Source organism: Fistularia commersonii, chromosome 21, assembly GCF_037954325.1.
Source record: "Fistularia commersonii isolate RoL2024-O1a breed Wild chromosome 21, RoL_Fcom_v1.0, whole genome shotgun sequence".
NCBI classification, from domain to species: domain Eukaryota; kingdom Metazoa; phylum Chordata; class Actinopteri; order Syngnathiformes; family Fistulariidae; genus Fistularia; species Fistularia commersonii.
In genome coordinates, this window is record NC_141304.1 from 9,578,616 (window position 1) to 9,604,418 (window position 25,803).

General features: G+C 40.3%; 2 protein-coding genes across 3 annotated transcripts in view; both read left to right on the plus strand.

Annotated features, from left to right (window-relative positions):
* LOC147222225 (receptor-type tyrosine-protein phosphatase gamma-like) overlaps positions 1-4,823 on the plus strand; it is a 457,121-nt gene extending 452,298 nt beyond the window's left edge. The window contains exons 27-29 of the mRNA XM_086168151.1: positions 401-543; positions 3,303-3,438; positions 3,821-4,823. Coding sequence (XP_086024277.1) covers positions 401-543; positions 3,303-3,438; positions 3,821-3,961 — 420 coding nt within the window. The 3' untranslated portion in view covers positions 3,962-4,823. The remainder of the gene's footprint in view (positions 1-400; positions 544-3,302; positions 3,439-3,820) is intronic.
* A 7,049-nt stretch (positions 4,824-11,872) lies between these two features.
* Positions 11,873-16,061, plus strand: cep15 (centrosomal protein 15). Of its 2 annotated transcripts, none has more exons than XM_086168573.1 (4): positions 11,873-11,977; positions 12,976-13,087; positions 13,570-13,638; positions 14,577-16,061. In XM_086168573.1, exons 1-4 carry the CDS (start codon positions 11,913-11,915, stop codon positions 14,739-14,741), a joined length of 411 nt encoding a protein of 136 aa, XP_086024699.1. In that variant the 5' UTR covers positions 11,873-11,912; the 3' UTR covers positions 14,742-16,061. The 2 variants fall into 2 exon arrangements, with proteins under 2 accessions (XP_086024699.1, XP_086024700.1); XM_086168574.1 differs by having other exon boundaries at positions 11,882-12,004.
* The last annotated feature ends 9,742 nt before the right edge of the window (positions 16,062-25,803 follow it).

The window sequence follows — 25,803 nt, forward strand, 5'->3', positions numbered from 1 at the left end:
ATTATTTCTCTCTGTAAAATGAAATCCCTCATGGTCCTGATCACCCAAGCCACCAATGCATCGGATGCTCCAGAACCCCTTCCTGTTCTCTTTTATTAGTTTATCACGATATTTTTGATTATCTGTTTTCAGTCTCTGTTCCATGGATATTTTCACAAGGGATTAACTAAAACTTTCTGACAACTAGTCAACATTCTGACAAGGATCCTCGAAACAGTGCTCCTGTAAAACAAAGTATGTGAAGACAGGGAGAAATAGTGTGGAAGGTAAACTTTGCAGCTCTGTAAGCAACGAAGAACTCCTCTCTGGCCTCATTCTTATCACAGACAAAGTTGTATCGAAGCAAAATGTCTGAACCTTTGCACTTGTCTCTGCTGCTGTCTGTCTCTCTGACTACCAGGATGACTACGTATTAGAGGTACGTCACTTTCAGTGCCCCAAGTGGCCGAACCCTGACGCCCCAATCAGCAGCGCCTTCGAGCTCATCAATGTCATCAAGGAGGAGGCAGCCATCCGTGACGGACCTACCATCATCCATGACGAGTCAGTCCGATCCCTCCGCTCTGTTTTGACGCTTTGTTGCTAAATGGTTCATTTGTCGATACTGCTAGCAGTGAAAGTGACAGTAGTTGTTGTGTACTTGTGAAATAGTCAGGAATAGTTGAACTAAAACAACCTCAGACAGATGCATTCAAGCTTGATTTAAAAAAAGTTTAGCGCCCACATAAAGTTATATGAATGAGGACAACGCATTTAAATTCTCTTTGCATGTGAAGAAGCTGCAGCCCAGATTTATAAATCAAGCTTCAGGGGAGATTGGAGGGAGTTTCAGGGTTTTTAAGGATCTGGGTTAGTTGTCGCTGCTTCACCAGCCAGGGGATTTAAATGTTTTGTCCTGAATCATATGCTTATTAACTAAGTCTGATGCAACATACGTGATCATTGAATAAGTGAAAGCATTTCAGGGACAACATTTAAAACTTGATGCACTTTGGTCGGTACTGAAATGATATTGAAGACGCCCTTCAGCGAAAAATATATTTTTCTTCTCTTCGATGCAGTTGTATGTTTCAGCTGAGTTTGACACGTGAGAGATTTTAGTTTTATTTTTTCAATGTGTTTATCAAAGGTTAATAAATATTCATCATGTAAATAGGATAGTGAAAAGGGTACATTTGCAGAATTTGTGACACCTTAAAACTTTTCAAGCGTATGATCCAATATTGAGCGTGGGACAAGACTATATCAGTAGGCACTCCCTCTGGATGATTGTTTAAAATTATGTTTTACTCTTAAGCTAATAGTATCAAGTAGAAGGAGTTTTAGGATTTTCTTACTCAGAAAAATGTGGAGTTGAATTTCACCAGAGTACTTATATAATGTTTTTATTTAAAGCCTTTTGCCAGAGGACATATGACAAAGTATCGCTGATCTTTTCTTAAAATAAGTCATTTTCAAAAACAGACAAGAATTCAAAGCCGGTTTCCCTTGAGTGCATAATAAAAAATATTACCAAATGAACCCAACTTTGAGGTAGACAAAGAAATCATTAAACACATTCTAAATGCACTTATTTTTACGTACATTGTCGATTTTTCTTGTTGGATCAGATTGCCTGTGTCTGAACACTCAAGAGATCTGTTTATTAGATGTCCTCAGGAAGAGAACCACCTAAAATGCTTGTTTTCTCAAGATCCCACGGAGGTCCACAACACAAATCTTTACTTTAGAATATAGATCAGCAACTTTATAGCCAGCATCGTCATTATAAACAAACAACTTGAAACTAAGCCTTGAGAAAATAGCTTTTAGATATTCCACCAAAACCCCAGGGAAAGCCTCCGCAATCCGCCCGAAGGCAAATGTGTCAAAAAATGATGTGGACAAGAACTGCCCCACTACATCTACCCTGACAGTAAGACTGTTGGATAAAAGGAGAGAAAATATAGAATGACGCATATTATCTTCCCTACAAACAGCCGTCTTCATTTTTTGTGACAGCCCCAGCCCCCACCTTCCACCCCACAGGCACCCCAGCAAACTGCCCAATTAAACATAATGAACACGTCTTAAATATTGACACACATTACTGTTCTCCAACGACTCTAATCCAGCAGCTCTGCTCATGTTTATTTATTAGTGTAATGAAGATGGCTTGTCGCATCCTGGAGAAGAAAAGTGACTAATTGAGCACTTCATCTGGTTGCTATGGCGCAGCCAGCTCAAAGCAACCTGAGAGATTCAGAATTAAACCCCGTCTAAATTGTCTGCCCGTTCATTATCCAGCCAGGCGTGGGTTGTTAGCAGTGGTTTCTGTGGTGCCTCTGACAGGCCGGCTAATGGAACAGGAGACCCTTTATGCGGTGAAGGCTACCCGCCGTTCTCTAGGGAGCCTTACCGGGTTGAGCTGTCATCCTCAGGTGGATTCACTCGCTGATAAATCTTTAATCTCGGAGGGACTATCGCTGATCTATGACAGTCTCCTTTCCCCGGCTGAGTTGCTGTTCCTCTGAATCTGCGTCGGTAGAGTCCTGCATCCAGTGGTAGATTCTCAGGCTCAAGCAGAGTTCAGTCTCCATGAGTTTCTGCTATTACGGAATTCAGCAGAGGAACATAAGTCCTTCTAAATGTATTTTTCAAAGACTTTCTCTGCAATCCTTCTATAATTACCAACCACTCTAACCTTGATGATAATGACACGATTGACCCCCCATTATTTTCTATAGAAATAATGGATAGAAGATGGTGCAGTATATTCTGTTTCAGCACATCTGTCATCAAACGAATGTGTGATACATTACTTAAATGACAGCGCTGTCATATGTCGGAGGCCCTTCAATGCACCCCATAATTTTGTAACTACATTGTTCCGTGTTGTTATTCCTGACTGTTTCATAATGAAGTTAATTGCTCTTTGATAGGTCTACCTATGCAATGTTATATCAGTGCTGTTCTGTTTCTCTCTCCCACCACGCACCCAAGCACACGGTTTGTCCCTGAATGACAACGATTTGTTTCTTATGGCACATTTAACCTCCTTAAAATGATGGTTATTACACTAATATTGCAGTACTGATAAGATCTTAATGAAGTGTGCAGCTCGGGAGCTTTCGTCCTTCTGTAGCTATAAACAATATATAAGATGGTGTTTTATTATACACCGTAGGTCATTGTTGTAAATTTAAAAAAAAAAAAAAAAACGTTCACAGTAAAAGAAGAACACTATGCATTTGGATCGATGGAGGAGAAATGAGGTGATTGTATTCTGTTTATTTTTTTTCTAACACGCCCTTGTTTTTCAGGTTCGGAGCGGTGTCTGCCGGCATGCTGTGTGCCCTCACCACCCTGTCTCAGCAGCTGGAACATGAGGGTATCACTGATGTCTATCAAGTGGCCAAGATGATCAACCTCATGAGGCCAGGAGTCTTTACACACACTGTGAGTCTGACAACTGCATCCAGCAAATTCTGGACAGGATCTGCCCCAATTCATCTAAAAACTGGAATGCAAAGAAATCCGTAGAATAGAATAGGATAGAACATCAATGACCGAACAAAAGCAGTCCGTGTTATGAGACAGCGTCTATTGAAGGCAGCACAATAACATGTACGTTGTCCGACAGGGTCCAGGGGTGTTTGATAAGAATGGCAAACGTAGTAATATACCTGGAATCTGGAATACAAAGGCCAAAGTTGTTTAAAAACATTAAAGACACACACAAAAAAAACTTGTGCAACATATGGAGGCACCAGATCCGGTTCAATATTTCTCTCTTTTTACCTGTTTTTGCAACCCGACCCATTCTGTGACCCCTCCACAGGATCAGTACCAGTTCCTATACCAAGCTCTGCTCAGCCTTGTCAGCAGCACAGAGAACGGGTTGAGTCCTCTGGCCAGGAACAGTAACGGGACCACGTCATCCATGTCCGACCAGGCAGAGAGCATGGAGTCACTGGTGTGAGGGGAGCGCTGAGGGTCTCATGTGGGTCCCAACATCCCCGTCCCACCCCCGCGAGGTCCACAAACCCTCTGAGGAGGCATTTAACTTTGTGAAAGAACAATTGTGGACAAGACTTTTTGAGGCCTTTTCTGCCAGACTCTTGGTTAAAATGAATAACCTGATTACTTTTTTACACTGATAAAAAGTTTTTGATATTTATTTTTTTCGCCATTTTATGTCTTAATGTTCTCCTGCTGAAGGGTTTGCACCTGCGTTTTTAAGTTTCACGACGGCGACGGTAGGCAACGAGAAACACTTTTTCTGTCTTTTCTTGTTTGCACTATATAATGTCAGTGTTACTGCCTATACTAAAGCTGACTCACTTGGCTTTTCTCCACTCGAGCTCTGATTGTTTTGACATTCCACAGCATCAGCCCGACTAAACCATTTGCGTCTGTGAGGGACATTATTCTGCCTGCCACTGACCTAAGAGCTGATTTAAGACAGTGGATGGAGGGCGGCACAAACTCCTCGGTAACATCGCTGTCCCACTGCAGCTAAACCACTCACCTAAGCTCATTGTACCACTCATTCATCATACGGAGTACGATCCCAGTACACATTGCCACAGACACATAGCGCTTGTTTGTTTGTTCTTGTTTCTGTTTCATTAAGGAGTCTCTTCCCGTCTATTTCTTTGCCTTGTTTTCTTTTTTTTTTTTTTTTTTTTTTTTTTGTGAGTACCACCCATGATAGGATACCAGTGTGGTGTAACAGCGGCTACTGTGAACTTTTATCTTTATTTGTTTGTACAATTCATAATATAATTTTTAATATATGGAAATACTGTATGTATACATATATAAATATATCCTTATCATAATAACTTTGTGATTTTTCTACATGTTCTTCTTGGCCTCCCGCCTCAGGCTGCTTGATTCCTACCACGTACAATAGTATACCACTCCAGTATTCATCTGAACCGCACTCTCTCGCCTCCATGTTGCTGTATGCTGCTATACTCATCCAAACTCATGCTCACAAACATGCCCTGTTGATTTTTTTTATGGTTTTTTTCTTTTCTTTTTTTTTCTCTACATATGATAACAGATGATGATGATGCAATCTCAGGCCACTCCATCTATCAAGGAAATAGTTCTGCAGGTCATAGGTTCCTTCTGACAGGCGAGCACGGATTAAGAACACGGAACCCAGCATAACACAGCAAGTTCCATTTTGCTTTAGGGAATTAGGATCTGCGAGGGAACAGTGCACTCAGCAACAAGCTCTATGCAACAGGTTTAAGAGGCCTAAACAGGGTTTGGTACTCAGTGTGAATCTTTTCACTTGTAATCTTATTATCTAATCTATGCTTTTGTTGCCTGGAGAAACAGGCACTTAGATAATGTTTAGTTCTGAGTCGAAGAGATAGAAGTCAAGATGATATATTGTAGCTTTTTGTCCATTGTACATGGAAGAAAGAAAATCAGGTAAGAGAAGTTTACCTATTGTATACAGGTACGCGCGTCAGTGTATTTTTCAACAATGGGAATTTTTTTTATCATTCTCAAACCTTTGCGTTTGAGCCGGTGCACTTATTAAATCTACATGCCAGTTTATAACTTTTGCAACTGCTAAATTTAGGTTTCTTAGATTTGATGTTGCTCTATTCTACATCTCTTCATTTCCGGATCAACTATGGCTGTTGCCGTGAGATACAGACGGATAAATGGGGTGTTCGACGTGATGATCAAATTTGAAAAATTTAAACAGATTTATGATGCTTTTAACAGATAGAGCAACGCTAACAGCATTTATTGTTTGGATCTGACTAATGTAGGTGTTATCACTTTTATAGCAAACATACTTAAAGGGAGTGCAACAGGGGGAAAAAAACACATTTTATAACTGAAAAGTTAGACTTGACTCACAAAATAAAAAAATATGTATATCCACCATATATCATCTGAAGTCTAGTGAACACGACCTTCTTCTCAACAAAACTTTACTTTATTTTTAACTCAAAAGAGGATCCTGGAGAGATTTGAAGCCATGATATGTTCACAAAGAGGCTTCAATGACATCGGGTTCTCTCGCTTTTCATCCAGACCTCATGTCAAATAACCCTGAAGAGATTGTTTCTTATTGGCTAACCTTCTGCAACGCTATTAGAAACCATACAGGTATATCAAGTGCTTTCCAAGGATACATATTCCCATTCACAAAACAGCTATTTAGAAAGTAGGTGGAACAGACTATCACAAAGAAGAAAATAGAAGCCATAGTGATATAAGTTGTTCAACAAAAATGAACAAGTGCTTAGCAAAATGTGTACCTTTTATAAATGATTTTAATCAAGGAGACCACTAATGTCTTTATTTTCACCTCATACCGCTTGTGTTTAATTTAACTTTGAATTATGACTCGCACTTGAAATACAAAACTACCCATGTTTATTGAATTACATTACAGTAGAGGAAAATACAGGATCTGTTTATTCACTTGTCAGGAGTGGATAGAAATAATATATTCAAACACATTTAGGAGAAAAGGAAATAGCCGGAGGCCCGTTCTACATGCGTGCTCGCCAACAGAATGATGCCAACCCTCCCTGGCCTTCACTTTCACACATCGATCTCCAGTGCCGTGTTTATATTTCTGGTTTTGTGGCCTACACGCGAAGAGCAGAACCTGAAGCTTTAGCTGCGGTAAACACACATACAAACACACACACATACATAAACATACATTTCCAAAAATGTTTTTGACGTGAGGATGTTCTTACTGAATTGCTGATTTTGCTGACGTTCTGTACCTCTGTGATCAATGGCGTGAAATGAAAACTTGTGATTTTGAATTCTGAATGGAAATATGAAAGCATTTTTTTTCCCTACACAGCACAAAACAGATAAGGTGTCAAACGGGGACAAATGTATTTTGATTTCCTTCTCTTAAAAAACAAAAAAAAAAGACTTTTACCAAAGACTTCAATCCTACCCTTGCAGTAAAGAGATGGGCAGGTTTTCTGTCTCCCACTTGAATGGATGCCCCCTCTGACCCCAGCCCACCCCAACCTCCAAGCCAACCACCCATCACTTATATCAGTGTCCTTATGCAAAGTCTAACCTCGTCATCTAACAATAAGTACAAAAGACATCAGTCTCCTCTTCTTGTATTATATTCTTTGTACGGGGGCTTCAGGAGTCCACACTTAAACACTTAGGAAACAGCTCTTAAAGATGTCATGTAACTCTGGCTTTTTTTTAAATTCTTTTTTTCAATTTCAAGTAACGCATTATCCGAACGATCCATTCACAGCAGGTGGTTTTGCACAACACAGCTTCTCAGACATCTTGAAAACTAATATTAGATTGATAAAAAAAAAAAAAAAAGTGTAACCATTGACATGTCAAGTCCAGACACATGAATGATACCGAAAGTGAAGCCAAAACATCTTAAAGGCCCCAGCCAGGAAGATTTCTGCAGACTAAATTTACAGAATTAAAGATAAGTGTCTGGGGAATTACAGAACAGTGGGGAGAGTTAAAAAAAAAAAAAAAAAACAGATTTGTGGGGGAAATCTACTGTTAGTGATTGAGAAAGTTTGGAAAAAAAAGGTCTCCGTGCCATCATCTGCTGATCAGTATCCTATGGATGACTCTTGTTTACAAAGATGAAATTAGGGAATTAATACCTTTAGCACTTAACCCTCTGCAGCTGTCTTTTGGTGCAGCAAGGACCTACCAATGCAATCAAAAGAGCAAAAGGCAAAAACCCATAAATAGTGGCAGTTGGACCTTCATTAAAACTGCTGGCAAGACTCTTTTATTAAAAGGACTCGAACCCTTCATGTCATAAACAGTCACCTGAAATGTTGAAATATCCCAAAATGAGAGTCCTTGGACTTAAAGGTAAGTTAAACAAGAAATTAAAAAAAAAAAAAAAACTTTAAGTTAGTAACTAATGGTGTAGAGAGGGAGAGAACTAGAGAGGCGGTCCTGTTTTCTGCAGGTCCGGCAGGGGACACATCAGGTCTTGGTGTCCCGTTCTCTCTGGGATGTTTTGGCTTCATTTGGCCTCAGCGGGCAAATCGTGATGTCATGATTGCGGCTGACACTGAACATTACGGCCTCTGGATTTGTTTCCCACCATCATAAGTAGTTTCCAATTGCTGGTCAAACATGAATTTGTGTGTCACTCTTTTAGAAAAAATGATATTGATGTTCTTGTAACTGCGAGTGAAACCACTGATGTGGTGAGATTAACTGTTTTCTGTTTTTGTTGTTCCTGCGCCATTTCCAAGTGATTTTGATTATTATGATCACACAGAATGAAAAGTTGTTGTGTTGCCTTGGAAGCGCGCGCACTCACACAAATACACACACACACACACGCAGACACACATATACACACAGAGCTGTACTGTGAATAAGAAATGTATATATTTTGTTGCCTCTGTAACCCAGCCCTTCTCCGAGAACTGTGTATGTATTGACTGTGTCAGAGGAAATGTTTCATCGTTTCCATTTTTGAAATCACATCATACGGCACTTCGCTTTTGTCCTCAGATATTTTGCAATACAAAAACCTTTCCTGAATTACGCGTCCCATGAATCGGACACACTCGTGTGGGTCTACGCGATCCTCTCAACTCATGCCGTTGCTGTTTTGTGGTGGATCCTGTGCGTCCGGCTTCTGGTCTTCATCACATTCTAGTTCCAAAGCTTAACGGCCTTCGTGAGCCACCAGGCAGTGATTGTGATGTTACAACAACCCCCTCTGGATGCTATGATTCTGTTGTCACACTTGCACAATAGAAAAGCTCTCTAGAGTCACTATGATTTCCTATCTGTTGCCCTGCTTTTGGAAAGGTGGCTGTTGCTCCCTCTTTTGTAACATGAAATAAGACAAAAAGATGGATAACTTCTTTTTCTTCTTTGTTTGTTTCGTTGAAAGCTATATCAAAGCATTCTATTATAGTGTTATTTAATATGTAAATGGTATTGCTATACATCAAATAAAATATGGGTTTTGATGTAACTTTCTGAAACTCTTCTGTGTTGTATATATTTATATTTTTTTTTGTCTATTTTCTTCTCACGTGGGATCGGATCAAACAGCGGTGTATGAATTCACCTGACGTTCCCAGAGTCGCATTTGCACATTAGTATTTTTTTGTTTTAAATGAAACGCGTGAAATGGGCAGTTTAACTGGATGAGAATTTCCCCCCCTGCCACCATGTGTTATTTTGTCAGATAAAGACTCCGGCTCTGAAACAATCCACGTCGACCAAACAGTGTTGGTTTGACCTGGGAATCATGCCCAGCCCATATTTCCGAAATTATTGGACAATATCCAGAAGCTCGGTGTCGATGAAAGCCGAGAACTGACTCGATGTCATTATCAATATAGCAATTTGCCACTAATTCTGGGAAAAAATGGTGGACATTCACATAAATGTTATTCTGATTTAGACAAAGGAAACTTGAGGACAGAAGTGCGATGACGCAAAATAACGGCTGCTGTCTAGGTTGTGGCTGCAAGTACGTCAATTAGTCAATGTTCTAAAAGAATTAAAAAAAGGAAGTATGACTATTACTTTAATCAGAAAGAATGGTCTAAACTTTCCGATAGCATTATAGTAAAATTACTCATTGTTCCCTATTGGTCTGAAGTCAGGACATTTTATGGTTCCCTAATCAGATTTCAATATAAGACAAATTCTATTGAAGGTTTATGGCTATTCTTTGATATTCATGGAATATCATGAATAAAAAATGTCAAACTGCACCTAGACCCCTGCAGCCCCTTAAACAACCACAATGTTTTCTCATTGAATTCTAGAAATCTACCCCATTCAAATTAATATAATCACTGGGTATATTTTAATGCCATTACTTCCTGGTATATTCAGGGAGTGTAATGTTTCATCGAGAAGCATTAAGTTTTTTTAAGTATTTGGTGTGAATTCTATGAAATTTAATCTAGTTGTTTTATCAGAGATCATAAAATTTTGCTAAACAATATAGACTGAATTTAGGTAATAGTATGATGATAGAAGCGACCTCACAGTCACAAGCAAACTTAATTAGAAATCAGTCTATTTGTATTTATATTTGTATAACCATGGAAAACATGCACACTGGTATAAACCCACCAACCATGAGTTGGACGGCTGCAGTTTCCAATCAAAAATAGTGAGAGGAGGGACTTTTTTTTTTATAATATATACAATCAATATGATGTGTCAATATTTATGCACAAAGGTCAACCATGTGGGGTGAAAGGAATTAGAACAGGGCACACTGTGAATACATGACAGCATGAAAGACCTTATGCTTAAACAAACACAGATACATTTAAAGAAACACTTTCTTCAAATAATATTTGATATGATCTTCACTGGATTATCATATCTGCCCTCGTTCAATTTTTTTCCTGATAATTTATATCCCCATACACGTATGGATAGTATGTTGTGTGTAGTATAGATAGTATGTTTGATAGTAGACTCAAACCAATAGGGACATAATTAACTGCACCCGCCTAACATGATCCACAATGGAAGCACTTGAGTAAGGTGCAGAAAAAAGAACTGCACATATATGGTTAAAAAAAAGGCATATTGGATATATTTACTCCCGACACCCTTGGATATGTTGTATATATATTGGATTTCGTTGTTTGAAGAAGTGTTGCACATAATTAAAAGTGCAAGGTCAGTTGCACACGTTTGATTACAACATAAACTTCAAATAAGGGAACTATTGATCGGCTTTGGTGATGTAAAAAACAATTTTCAACAATAACTAAAAAACCAATGCATGGCAGTTTCCTCCTAGCTTCCAGATATATCTGTGTCTAATACAAAACAAGAACACAAACAACAAGGATTTTGATATTTGCCCATTTTAAGCTGTTTCATGACACGCAGGTCTGTAAAACAGACAGAAAAATACCAAGGGTGAGCAGAATATCATCAATCTTCTGCCTCCATCTACTGAAAATTCAGTGTACTACAACAAATTGCATATCATACAAATAATAAACTTCAAAAATAATGCCTCCATCCATCCATCATCTAAACTATTTGCATAGTAGCCTATCCAAGCTGTTATTAGACAAGAAGCAAGGTAAGTCTTTGACTGGTTGCCTGTCTATATGTTGTCACTGGACAACATATAGAGCGTATATTCATGCATCTTGGCAATGTTAGGGCCTCTGATCGTCCTGCTGCCTGTTTTAATCAGTTGAAGGAAACTGAAGGAAACCCAAGCAGAAACAGGGAGATAATGCAAACTCAAAAAGGCCCCCTTTTGGAATCAAATCAGAGATCTTCTTGCTGCGAGGTGGAGGTGGTAATTGCTGCACCATAGCGCCGCCAACGGCTAAAATCCACGACATGAAAAAAAGGAAAATATATCACATGCTGTACATATTAAAAACAGTCCATTTTGATGGTCTTTTCATGTTCCTCATGAAATCTTCTGTTTAGATTATCCCTGTCTTGGAATAATGTACTTTTTTTTAATTTAAAAATCATTCATCCACTTGGATTTCATCTTTGTGATTTCACTTTCATGTATTGTTTTGTCATTTCTGGATTTATTCAATAAGTTTCTCTTGATGTTTTTTGTTGTTGTTGTTTTTCTCACTTGTTTCAACAGTATTTTCACTGCCATGTATTATCATCCATTACCTGGCATTTCATTGTTTACAAACATCTATTCATACAATCATCGTATTCAGTTATACTGTCATTGAATGTTTCAGGTTAAGCGTATCACTCTCAGCTCTACAAAGTGTAAAAAAACATTACTATTATGGACCTTTAGGTCAAGTTTCGTTTTCTTTCACGTAATACCCCTCCAGACCAGAAGATAGCAGTAGTTAGCCTGCTTTCGTTATCATTTTAATACAAAGTAAGAAAACGTTCATGGAGTACACTTAGCAAGATGCCAGTATATACGGATGAGTTTTTTAAATACCGGCGATATCCCCCCCGGAGACGGCCTTAAAGCAAAACATGAGGAATTGTAAGCGTAAAAATAACGTCAGAATTGGTATTTAATCCCGTAATTAATATTTTCTCTTGACGTGTTAGTTTAGAAACATTCACCTTAAAATGTGTCTTTTTTTATACCCAATTATCCGAATCCATTGTAATTATACTTTAACATGTACACGCAAGTGTTGGTTTGTTAGCTAAATATTGAGCTTCAAAGAGAAAAGAACGTTATGATTTCCACTTATTAACAGTGACATGTACGTATGTTAGTTTAGTTGAGTTTAGTTTAGAAAGTTGATTTGGGTCTTTTCAAATTAATGAATGTATACTTATAAGATTTTTATAATAATTCTTAGAAAAACCTCAAAAGAACTTTACCTTACCAAATAGCTGTGGGCTGTAGCTTATTTTACTTACTCCTCCTATGGCAACTCATTTTTTAAAAATCAAGAAAATAAAAAAAATGTGTAAAGTATACATACAGTAGGCAGTTTTCAAGCACTCTCACCGGTGTTCAGAATTCAGTTTTGTATTAATCAGCAATATTATTTGTAAATGACTTTTTGAATCTATGAAGTGTGTTTCGTGTTTCATGTTCTCATGTCTATTTCCAAAATATTCCATATATTGATTTCTTTAATTGATACACATCTTTATTTTGCATTTGTTTGTTTTTTGTAAACATAGTTCATATTTGCTGGCTCGGATTTAAAACACCCTCTGGACCCAATCTGGAAGCACGTTGATATTTACTTTAAAAATCACTAAGCAGTTTTAAATTCCACCTGAACTTTGAATTTTAAGGTCTGCAAGTCTATGAATAATTTGTCGGTTCATAATAACTTGCCTGGGTGATAATCGTCATTGCTCTTATTTGTAATATGGAAATTGGTTTTGTAATTGTTTTATATTCTTATACCCAGACTTCCACACAGTAAGCAGCATATGGCACTACAAAAGTTCAGTAAATGGAGTGACAATTTTTTGAGGTCTGTGGGTCACGGATGTTACCCGGATGTTGCTCAGGTTAAAGAGGATGCAGCAGATTGAGAAGCGCATGGAGCAGCACAGACTCAAGACTGAAGAGCACGTGAGGAAGTGTGAGGCCGCTCAACACAGGAACGCTACTCTGATGCAGGTGAGGATGCAGGAACCAACCACCATCCTTTTGCATCTTCTCTGAGCTACCTTAACGGATGATTTCGCACACGGTATTAAGAGATCGCTAATTTTGAAGTTGACTATATTGTTAGATGTAGTAACACAAGCGTTCATGTGATCTGCTATCTTACGGCACTGTGTTTGACCCTGCCAAGAACCCTCCCGCACTCGACTATGATCCAGTGCATGTCACAGATAATAATCCTAAAATGTCTTCGATTCCTTGAAGGTGAACTTTGAGACTCGTTCTAATCCATGTTGTAGGCTGCGTTGCAATGTGATGTTGAGGTGTAAGACTCCATGATTTTGGTTCCAATGATCAAATACCACATCATCTGCTAGCTTTGACATGAGACCATGGCAACAGTTCTTTGCCTGATGCCATATATAGGAAGTCATTAAAAAAGAAAATAACTAATAACGTGTTTTTCTTTTGAATCTGTTATTTGTTCTGTGCAGGATCTAGAGAAGATTGAGGAGCATCTTAGAATGACGCAGCTTCCTGAGCCAAGCCATCTTGCTTTACAGGTAACTGAGGGGATGTTTTTCGGCAGCTTAAATTTTCTTTTCAGAAACCCTTTTTAAAAGATGAGGCTTTTGAAATGATTTGTGGCAAAAAATTGAGGAAAATTTGAGCTTTACATTTGCAAAAGATGACTTTTAGAGACAATGTCTAATAAGTAATTCTAATGATTCTGAGTCAGTAATGAGCAAACATACAGATCTACCCCCAAATTTGACTCGGGGAGGGGGTAATGTGTTTTTAAAGGAGCAATCTGTCTTAGTTGGGATGTTTGGTCTCCTTTTGATTCTGTGTTTTTACATTAACAGAGAACTGTATTGTGTATAAATTGTAATGGATATCAGAAAGTTAATCTTCTATGTGTCTGGAATCATATCAGTTTGTTGTCTCAATCTTGGATTATTAGCAATCTTATTATTAGCCATCTTATTTTTTTTTTTTTTCAGTTTTATATCGGTGACTGCCATTACTGTCAATATATTCCAACATATAACCACAGTTGCTAGTACATAACACTCTATCCCATAATGCAATATTGCACAGATAATATGTAATTCAGCATATATTGTTGCCTCATTCATAACCATTTATTTATTAATGACGATAGAAAAAAGACTCCATCCTTTTTAAAGAAGACAATTTATGATGCCTTTACCGAATGAGTTTACATATTTCTTTAAGCATATATTTCTAATTTTATGGTTGAATCTGTATCATGGCACTAAAGTATAAATCAATGCCCAATAGGATTTAGCACTCCTTAGTGTTTTACCATTTATCTAGTGTAAGTGAATGACAAACTGCTTTTTATTCAGCTTTCACTTGCACTTGAACTGTTGTAATACATACATCTTTGTAATTACTCTGAACTGCAGAAAAATCAATTTGTGAAAATTTATTTGCATTCTGAAAATTCAAAGTAGCTTTAATTCTTTTCTTTCAGATGAGATACTGGGTGTATGTTGAACAGTCCTTTCCTGCCTGGGAGAACATCCTCTTGGGTAAAGGCCAGCACCCTGCCGATAAACCCAGCCTGTCATCCAAGAGGCCGGAGCAGAAACCGGGCGAAGGCCTGCCCCCTCGGCCAAGTCCCAGGACCACAAGGTAGCACCTCTGTAGCCCCAAATGGGAACTTAGCCTGGTCACGTAACACACAGAACGGCAGGTTGGACGAGAGGCTGAGAGCCTGTGTCCGAGGTTGACACCACACCAGTCATCAAGCACTTCCCATGTCATGAAGGCTGAAGAGTCTGTGAGAGGCAACAGAAGACGATTGTCATTATCCATGCTAAAGAGCAGAAGCGCTCGCAGGGTACTTCTCTGGACCCTCTGGAGTAAGAAAAATCACAAATAGAAGAAACTAGAATCAAACTATGAGATGCAGCTGTCAGAGAGGAGTAGTCCAACCTATAGACCTTAGTGTCATACCGCTGTCACATTAGGTTTCGACGAAGAAGAATGCATTCCGAGAACCGAAATATTATAAAGTGTCTTTTCTCTTATTGGGTGTTCCTCTCAAGTTTTGTTTTATTCAGGGATTTTTTTTCTTAATTTGGTCATGTCTGTGCTCCCTGAAATATGCTAGATTGATTTATAAGGGAGGTAGTTGTGTGGAAAGTTGAAGATGGAAACTTGATTTACTAATACTGCAATTATTATTATTTTATTGTTATTATTTTGAATCTATTATCTGTCATCTACTTGCGTAACATATAATTAAACATCAAGGTGCATCTCAAGGTATAAAAAAGGAAATATATATACTCATATATAAATAATTTACTTCATGTTCTCCCCAGCTTGCAGATCAATGGAGCTACATCTAGAAAAGGCTCATTGTATGTGATTACCAGATGTTGCCATAATGTGTGCAGTTTTGCATTAAGGCCACTAGAGAGAGCAAGAGCCCTAAACTTGGTTTGTACAGCGTGACAAATAATGGATAAACTTGATCTGCATCTTTGGATGACGGTCTTCTCTAGATTTAGGAGGATCTTGTCTCATCTAATAAAAGTGACTAAATTAATCTATATGTATACAACTATGAATTTACAGATTTTTCAATGTCATTAACAATATTGTTGGGTAAATACTGCATATTCAGACTGTCAGATGAGGATATTTCTTCTCGGTGGTTTAGAGGTTAGTGCCATCTACATATATATGGCACTGCTCTGGCAAAGAAATGTCTACTTATAAGTTGGAATGTACAGTAGATTGTTTATGTTTTTTCTTTATTTTCCAGGCAGATAGCCAAAGGTTTTGCCAATTATATGTTTCTGTCCTGGTTTGGGAATTGCAAAAGGAACAATTGTTCTCAAGGTGATTATTTGTCCCTTTTAATATTGTACTTTTACATGGAAAACAAATAATTTTCATTTAAATTACCTAAAAGGGTCAACTTGGAATTGATTAAAATTATCTAAAATATGAAGAGAGATTCCGATTTTTAATTATTGAAATCTAGTATGTGGTTTTGTCAGATTTGTATTTTTTGGTGTTTTCCGTCCTGTGGGTTTTGGCTCATTTGCTGTAGTTGAAGATTGCTGATAGTTACGTGCAACTTGTTCGCCACTGTGTCGCCAACTTTTCTAAGCCTTTAAACATCTCAGACAGGACTTGAGAGTTCAAATAGGGGACGTGGTTACACAACAATGACACATCCCACCTTTTTAGTCTCAGCAAAGACGGGGCTGCAGTGATGATGCAAAGAGAGGCACATCCCCCTGATTTCTCACCGGATTCAAAACCGAATGGCACTGCCAGGCCGACCCAACCCTCCCCCCACAGAGCTTTAACCCCTAATTGGCGGTGATCAGGCCCGCGCTGGCCTGACACGGAGTGGCGGCTTGACAAACGCAATCATCCGGACAGTCGGGGTTGAAGCGGCTGGTTGTTGGCAGCTGCCCGGCTCCTCAGCTGGGGTCCTGGTGCTGCAAGCCCTCCGGGGATCAGCTAGCCACCGGCCACCAGTGACTGGCCCCGATCTAGACGGATAGGGGCCAGGTTGGTGAAGGAGCAGAACAGGGGGCAAGTGCTTTGAGGTCAAGGGCGGGATTAGAGGAAGGGGGAGGTATTAGTTTGGAGCAGCCACTCATTGCTGACAGGCGGAGCGAAGAAGGGGAGTGGGGGGGGGTGAATATGTAGCAAATTATCTAAAAGGGTTTTGAAGAGCACGATCTGGAGCCTTTCCAAATGACTAGCCCTGCGTTATATGTTCTAATGACAGAGGCCTCGGGCTCCAGCAGCCACAGACACTGACCGGACCTTGCCTCAGCCACGAGCTGAGGCGAGCATTCACCCACCACAACCTGTCTCTACATCTGCCCAAACATGGACCAAGGCTTGGCCTTCAAGTAGAATGTCCTCATGCATAATATCATTCAGCCCCAAACTAAATGTTTTCACATAGTCGTATTTAATTCAAAGTAAAGTGCTTTTTTTTTGGCTAATTTGATCAGATTCATATAATCAAATCATGAAGAATAATTGGGGAGAAATTCAGTAGGTTAAGCAATACATTGCATTGAAGTATCTAGAAAATTACTCAAAAATCACCAAGCTGTCACCCAGAGTATCAGAAGGACCACAAGAAATTATGGAAAAGGTTCATAGCTAAAATAAATCCGACAAAGGAAACCCCCGATATCAGGTAGCCCAAGTAAAGCTACCAAATAGCAATAAAGTCACTCCAAAAATCTACAAAATCTATGATATCAAACATGAGAAGTCAGTGAAGAATCAAAACTGAAACATTGCTCCTATTTCATTTGTCTTAGTAATAACAAAGGGGGCGGGGGCACAGTCAGTGCTCCAGCAGCACTGCTCTGTCTCCAGCGAATCGTGATATTTACCGAGAGCCCTGACAGATAATTGGCTGATCCCAGAGCCGTATAAATGGTCAAGTGTGGACTCCAGTTGATTGGATAATGGGTAATTGCATGCTGCATTTCATTCAGTGATATGCAGAGGGAGTTGGACGGGTTGAGAGAAAGGAATCGAAAGAATGGTGGGGTGGGGGGGATTTTGGTCTGGTGTGGTTTTGCAGCGGGTTATTTCACGCTCTGAGTCCATTTCAATTGTTCCAGCGTCGTGCCTGGGAGAGACCAGCGATTTTTATCAAGTGCCACTGCACTTTAATTGGAAATTGTCCAGGAGTTGTTTTTTTTTTCCATTTTCAGCCAGTTCTACACATGGGGGCCGCACGTAGCCTCGTGGATGTTCTCAGATCCCACCAGCTGGTAAATCCAGCCATCGCTTTGATCATGGCATGTCACCTCCGTGTAAGGGTCTGTGCTGCCGGCTCTTTGTCTTTCCCTCCGCAGAGGCCTTGACTGTTGTCATGTTGTCTCACATTAAAATCTACAGCTTCACGTCGTACATTAAACGGAACCAACACTGGCCTTAAGGAAGCTTCCCGTCGACTGCACACTCCAGTGTAACATCTCCTCTTCAGCAGCCCCTCACTGTAATCACATATCCCTCCACTCTCCCATAGCTCTCTCAAACATGGGGCTTTCAAATCCTGTGCACTTCACCAGCTCAAGTTTTCCGGACCTGATGCAAAAAAAAAAAGGCTTGAAAGCTCCTTTATCGCGCCGTGTAGAAGCCCAGTCAGGAGGTTTTCGCCTGCTGAATTCCACTTATTGATCATGCTGAAGTGGATGTCTTTCCACTGGTGCCTGGTAAATCCCTGAATGTGCAGTGCCATTCATATCGACCGATAAATTTAAGTTGGCTGCTAGAAGGACACATTAGTATTTGTTGTTTGGGTACCTGCGCCTTTTTTTGATATTGATCAGCTCTGGGCTTGGAGCCACACCTGTGTTTTGAGTTCGATTTCCTAATAAAGTCCTTTAGCACTGTCTTATCCATTTACTCTTACGGCGCTCCAAACAAATACTTATATTTCATTATTACTTAAGCAAAAGCCCACAGGCTATCACTCACTTTTTACACCAAGGAAATATCAGTCAGAAAAAAAAGTGTGACTTCTCATTCCGTATAGGCATGAGTTAAGACCTGGCAAACAACCTCCATAATAATTTCAAAACAGGCAATAACATCCAACATCACCAATCTGTTTTTTTCACGTTATCTATTGACATATTTCAGTGAGATGGATGAACCAAAAGAGTATATGTGTTTACATGAAACAGTCTGCTATCGCTATTTTTTTTTAATATCAGTGTCGGATCAAATAACTGGGGCGACGTGGGCAGAAGGAGGCAACAGTTGGAGGAGTGCAGCGGACACCTGCTGAGCGGAGACCTCCAGGCACAATATCAGTTAGCTTAACCTGGGGTCAGATCAGGTTGTCACATTGATTTACGAGTTTTATGCATGGAGTTCCACTAGAGTGGACCGCAGACTGTTTAAAATTTGAGGACCTAGTCAGTGATTATTATTGTTTGGTTTGTTTGTTTTTTGATTTAGGATTTGAGACAAATCTGCTAAAGTAAAATCGCAAGTTGCACAAAATGCATGTTTTCATTCACACTTTGAAATTATCTCTGACACAACCTTACAACTATAGCTCACAGAGGTTCTCGATCTTTGTCCGTGTTATTTAACTAAGGAGTTTGATATCGTTTTTTTTTTTTTTTTTATATTGTCTGGAGAAATGCACCAGCCGTGATAATCAGTTATCGTAACTTCTTGACAAATAATCAATAAACTCAGGTCTTTATTATTCAGAAGGATCAGCCAAATGGGAGCTGGGATCTGCTTACCACACATGCTCGGGGAAGCGTAGACGGCTTTCTGCTACGCCTCCTTGTAGTTCTCAAAGTTCTGTTGTGTAGTTCTTCAGGATGCCTCGAAGTTTAGGTAGAAATCACCAGTTTAAGTATAACGTTCCGGGATTTGTGGCAAATGCTCCATGAATTCCGTGCCCCGTTCAACATCCTCAGCCAAGTTTATAACATTATATCATCCCCTATCAGAAATATACACAAAGAAACACGACGAATATCGCAGTGAGGCGGTTAGCACTCTTGCCTCTCAGCAGTGAGGGTTCAAGTTCTATGCCAGAGACCAACTGGGGTTTTTCTGTTTAGAGTTTCCATTGTGTCCTTGCAGTAGCTTAAATGACAACTCTAAAATGTATTTTTATTTGAATGACAATGAACGGTTATATGCCTATTGATTGATTGATTGATATATTGGCAACAAGTCCAGGATCTGCCATTTGACAATATGCATTAGCTCCAGCAACTGTGTTTGTGTGTGTGTATGTGCTTAAGATTGTACTCAAGTGACGCATTCAGGACTGATGCCATAAAACCATCTGTAAATAGTTTGTTGTTGTCGAAAAGATAATTTCAGCTAAAGTCTTCCTTTTTGTGATCACCGATCACAGGTATTCAGTTCTTTTCTTATCTGGGGAACAAATACCGGAGTTGGATATGGATCCATGGTGCACCGCTTTTAAGCCCAGTACTCCATTTAATTGGCCCTTGTTGGTTTGGACTTGGTTAAACGAAGGGTGAGGCACGCCTTAAAGATGAATAATCCCTGGAGTTTATGAAACAACTGCGGGGCTTGTGCTCGTGAAAGAGTTGGGATTTGAAAATTACTACACAAGAGATTAAACTGAACGGTCGATGAAGTTTTCTTCCGGAATGTTGGCAGTCCTATTATCATTCAGCAGCTTTAAGCTTGAAACAAATTTTCTCTACAGTGAATTCTCCCATTGTTTGTGCAGCAGTGTTTTTCGTTCCTTTCAGATCAAGGGGGTCTTTTAATTTTGAGAACCAGGAGAGTGGTTCATCATTAACACGGCGGCCTGAAGTGAAGGAGGAGAGGACGTTTGCCAGTAGGGTCAGGTCAGGTCAAAAGGATTAGCAGTGGCACCGGACATCCCCGAAACAACTGATCCTCCCCAACAATGACACGCCGCTTAATTCTTCGAGAAAAGAGTTTTAGATGCGGCTGCAGCGCAATGGAAGAGATGACTCATTGCTTTGCGGCGGCAAAGGACCAAATTTAATTTGCGTGATTAACTGGACAAAGGTTTACATGTTTGAATAGACTGTGTTATGAGAGCCTTGATTAGTCGGCAACATTGCAAGCCCCGACTACGGTTACTATGGCAGCCAGTTCTCCGGACCTTCACTGTCATTTCCCAGACCTCACACATGTGTCTTTTGCCTCGCCCTGAAGAGCATTGCTCTGGAATACTCGCCGTTGCTCTAGATCTTTAAACCTAAACATCTTACCCAAAGCTAAGATGGTGTTACCTTGAATGCTCATCATCTAGTTAGTAATTTAGTTATATTATCCATGTTTTGAAGGAAAGAGAAAAACACAATTTAACAACTTGGTCGTAAGTTAAGATTTTTGCCCTCTGAGAAATAGAACTTTTGAAGATACCGACTCCTGCCTGTTTTAGGGTCCATTTCTTTAAGGAGGAAGGTGGTGTACCTTAGGAAGCTTCAACTTTAGGGATTCGTTAAAAATTCACCCAGCTAGATGAATGTGAAAAAATAAAATAAATCTTAATCTGTTTATGGTGAGAATGTCTTTCATTCGAATCCAGTGGATGATTGGGTCGTATCTCTGTCGAGTTGGATGCTCTCCCCATGCCTGCGTGGGCTCTCTCCAGGTTCTCCGAGTCTCTCTCACACAAAAAACATTCAGCGGCTTAAATGAACACCCTAAATTGTCTGGAGGTGTGAATGAGGAGGACAGAATGGTTGGCTATCTCTGCATGTGGCTGTGTGAGTGAATAGTGACAAGTTCAGGGTGGACCTTGCCTCTCACCCCCTCTCACCAGGTGACAGCTGGAATTGGCCCTCAGACCTCCTTGGCCATCCCACATGCAGGAGTAGGGTTGTAGATAATGAATGAACGAAACTTGTTGTTGACATCTGTTGTTGAATTGGTAATTGGAATTATCATGTCAACTTTTATCAAGTTGTTTGTACATTAACATATTTTTTTCATATTATTGCTTCCCACGAATGGTAAACATTGGCGTGTTGTTTGACGTACCTGCCACTGGCATTTGAGGCAAATTGAAATGCTTTGCCGATCAAATTCAGCCAAGCAGAATGTGAAAGCGAAAACGATTACGCAATTAGTGGACCAACAGACGTCTTTATCATCTCCGTCAGCACTCACAAAGTGAAGTACCGACCAAATGAAGGAGGGGTTGTACGAATTAATCTGTCATAGGGAGGAATCAGTGAAAAGAAAAAGTGTATAAACAACGCTAAATTGGCTTTTTTTGTGGAGCCTTTGAGTACAACCACAGTATTCCCACACTAGAAACATGAGATTCACATGGAGACCATGTAGGCCATATCACTTGAAGTTCAGACACAAGTTTTAGAGTTTCCAATAAGGGTCAGGAAGACACCATTGTGGCTCTCCATTTTGTCTTTCCTGCCATCTCTCCCAACCGCCAATGCTTTGCAAGTGATCCATCAGTCAAGCCTTGTCCTGTCACTCCCTCCTCAACATTTTTATTGAAACAGTTATAGTTTTTTGTTTGAATCTTGCAATTAAACCCCCTCCCACTCAATTCTTAGGCTGGTAATGAGGAATTGACAGCATAACTGTTTTGAGCACTAATGAAATCAAGGTGGCCCATCCCATTATTATTCGGTTTGTCAAAAAGCCCCAGAACACGGTGGGATCGAGCTATTTCTCCACCCTCCCCCAGACAGATGTACGCTCCCTCTCAGCTCTTCTCCTCTTCAGAGGCAGCGGGACACTAAGACGGGCGAAGGCCAGAAAGCGGAGGCCCGACATCAAAGCGGCGATGAGAGCTCTGCCTACTCTGAGTTCCCAGCAGCCAACCCACTTCCCTTCCCCGTCAACAAAGTGCCTTCTCCCGAGCCACCGTGCCCTTGACATGCCAAGGCGGCCGGGCAGGGACGCGCCGCTCGCGGCTTTTTAAAGTATTCTGATGAGGCTCTGTTCGAAAACGGCTCAGTTGACTTTGTAAAAGAATCTAAATGAGGTGTAGGTGAATGGCGCTGCTGTTGGGGTTTAATCTGTGTGCGCGGCTGCTTCTCGAGTGGCTCATTTCCATGCATCACACCCAGGATTCCTCAGCACTCAGCTCTGACGCATTTTACAATCCGGCTTATTTTTGAAACCCGGACGGCGGCATTTCTGTCATCGAAATGTGCAGCAGGCTCGGACCCGGGCAGCAAATGAAACGTGATTAGAACATTTTTTTAGACGTAACATCTCAACATTTCTCCGCCGCATTGTGGCCTTTTACTTCTTCCATTCTTTCAAGTTCTTCTCATTTTAAGCAGGAATAGAGCCAAGGAGTGAGGTGAAGCCACTGCTCATTAACCCCTCAGAGCTTTACAATGAATCCTGGAGGCTCATTGTGCCAAAGGCCCAGTGCCTCCCTAACGAGGCTGTGGCCCAGGAAAAGGAAGGGGCGGGGGGGATGTACTTTGCATTTCATTCTACAGAAGAAAACATATAAGAATATTGAACTTTGCGACGTCTTGCAGATGAAATGGAAGCGATGGTGTAATAATTTGTGAACTTGGCCTGAAATATTTTACCGTAGATTTGGTTATCCTGAAACCGCGGAGTGTTTGGAAATTGCTGAACATGAAATACATCAAACTAACTGTTTTGAAAAATTAAAAAGAAGACATAAAAACAAATAGAAACCTTTTTATATATATTTTTTTATCATTTTTTTATTTTTAATTTAGTGATGAATGTTTTTGCAGTTAAACCTTCAGCTTGTTTTGCTCCAAGGATGTTCCTCCAACACAAAGAATGTACACAAACATATCCCGAGCCTCAGACACATCTGGGTAAATGTTGAAATATTGCCAATATGATTTTCCTCCTCAAAATCCATTCTATCTCTGTGGGTCCAAATGTTCTTTCGAATGCTGATCAAAAAAATTGCACGCATGTGATTTCCAGCACCGTCACTCCGGATCATTTGACCTCAATGTGTGAATGTGTTTAAGTTGGAACCAGGAGAGCTCCTTCTGCCCAGTGTGCCTGCGTGTGTGAGTGTGTGTGTGTGTGTGTGTGTGTGTGTGTGTGTGTGTGTGTGTGTGTGTGTGTGTGTGTGTGTGTGTGTGTGTGTGTGTGTGTGTGTGTGTGTGTGTGTGTGTGTGTGTGTGTGTGTGTGTGTGTGTGGGATCACAGTGACTGCGTTCTCACTTGTTTTTTATGATTTTTAGATGTGAAAAGGGATTAATGATAATCATTCCAATTTATTTATGACTCATCAAGCGATCAATAAGTTCTAATGCCTGTTGCTTGGCTCTACATTTAAAATTCCTTCTGCAGTAGCGATGATGATGATAATAAATTAAAGACCCTAACAATTGCTCTATAATTCAGAGGCTTATTGTGGAACATCAGCTCGTGATCAGTGAAGTTCAAAAGGAGCCCTCTCAACTTGAAGATCCATTGATCTTCATCTCACAAAAAGGTATTCCATAATTTTTGTAATGTTTAAGTGATATACCTAGGTTAATTTTTTTTTTTTTCTCTTGTAAGAAAACTTGCCTTATCCTATCTAAGAAACACAAAAACGTCAGCTCATATTTTCAGGTCAGAATTTATTTTACTGTCAAAGTATGATTCCTGGCTGTTAAGAGCGCGACTCAGTTTTATTCCAATTACATTTTTAATTCTAACTATTCTCATCGATTCGATCCCACTGAAGAGGACACTTCTGTGTACGGTAGAAATGGACTATTAAAACATTTGGCGCTCCTCCTCCTCGTCTTCAGATTGGGTCTTCATTCTGAGTTGCTATTGAAAAGACCACCGCGCCGGCCCCCCCATTATCTTCCAGACATATGTAGCCTGTGAGACCCCTGTGTGTTCAGTAAAACGCCTATTTTGCTCTCCAAATGGCCCGTCGCAGATGTTGTGGGAACGTTGTCTTGTCTGGTGTGTGGTGACACGGACTTGCCCCCCCATCCTTATCCAGGGAGAGTAGAAAAAGGGAATGGGGGGTGGGCTTTAATGCCAGGGACGCTTTAATTGGAATTTCATGTGGGCTAAACTGAGGGGAAACTGATGTAAGTTAACATTTGGTAGACTTAATTGGTCCTTTTTCTCTCCCCCTCCTCCTCGACTGGGCACTTACGGGCCGCTGCAGAGGCTTCCCCCTAATCTCCCCTTTTACAAGCGATTCAAGCAGTCAGACAAAAAAGTCCGCCTGGAGCTTTTCTTCTCTTCCTGTCTCAAACCGGCTCCTTTTGTGGGCCACAAATTGCCTGAATCCCCCGGTGATCCCTCTCTTTTTTTTCCTTCGATGGCCGAGAGAGGGAGAAAGAGAGAGAGTGAGAGAGACCCCCCCCCCCCCCCCATTCTCCTGTTGATGGCTTTATTACGACATGCGCGTTCCCGCTTCGCCGCGTGGCCGCGCCGGCAATCAGGGTTCATCAATTAACGTGTTTGTGGATGTGAAGGCGGTTGCTCAGATGTTGAGAGGAGTGAGGTGGGGAATTATTTGTGTGTGTGTGTGTATGTGTGTGTATGTGTGTGTGTGTTAGTGTGTGTTGCCGGGGTTGCGGAGAAAAGGGCAACCTGTGAGCCTTTAGGTTGTTTACTTCCCTCAATTTGCAGTGCATATCCTGCAGCCTGCACACAAACACGAAAACACACACACACACACACACAGACACACACACACACACACACACACACACACACAGACACACACACAATCAAACACACAAACATCCAGGTTTCACTCCCACAATAGCTCAGTAGGTTTGTCTACATCTTACATCTTCATTTTGAATTTCCCCAGCATGGGACTAACGAAGGAATATTTATCTTGTATTATATTATCTTAACATAGCTACCTACTCACCTATACATTTGTTAATGTAAGGCTTTTGGATTATTTTTACATGTATTAATGTATGTATAGATAGATGTATAGATAGATAGCTCAAATGCCAGCAAGCTAATGTTAGCTCCAGCGCTATTTGAGTGTTAATGTCCTGCAGGTTCTGCTGCACACAAGGCAGAGTTAACTCTGCTTCCATTTGTTCCTATTTGACATACTGAAATATCCCCCAATGCCTTTTGGCAAGGTGCCCACCTCTGATAGACCCCAACACCTAGATCAAATGCTAATTAGCTAATGCTAATGTTAGCTCCAGTGCTAACTGACTGTTGACGCTCTGCAGGCATTGCTGGACATGAGTTAA

Excerpts from the sequence above, each read along its gene's own strand:
- cep15 (XM_086168573.1), top strand. The coding sequence starts at position 11,913 with ATGAGTTTTTTAAATACCGGCGATATCCCCCCCGGAGACGGCCTTAAA. Across the intron at positions 13,088-13,569 it reads GGAACGCTACTCTGATGCAG|GATCTAGAGAAGATTGAGGA; the intron begins GTGAGGATGCAG and ends TGTTCTGTGCAG. Across the intron at positions 13,639-14,576 it reads CAAGCCATCTTGCTTTACAG|ATGAGATACTGGGTGTATGT; the intron begins GTAACTGAGGGG and ends CTTTTCTTTCAG.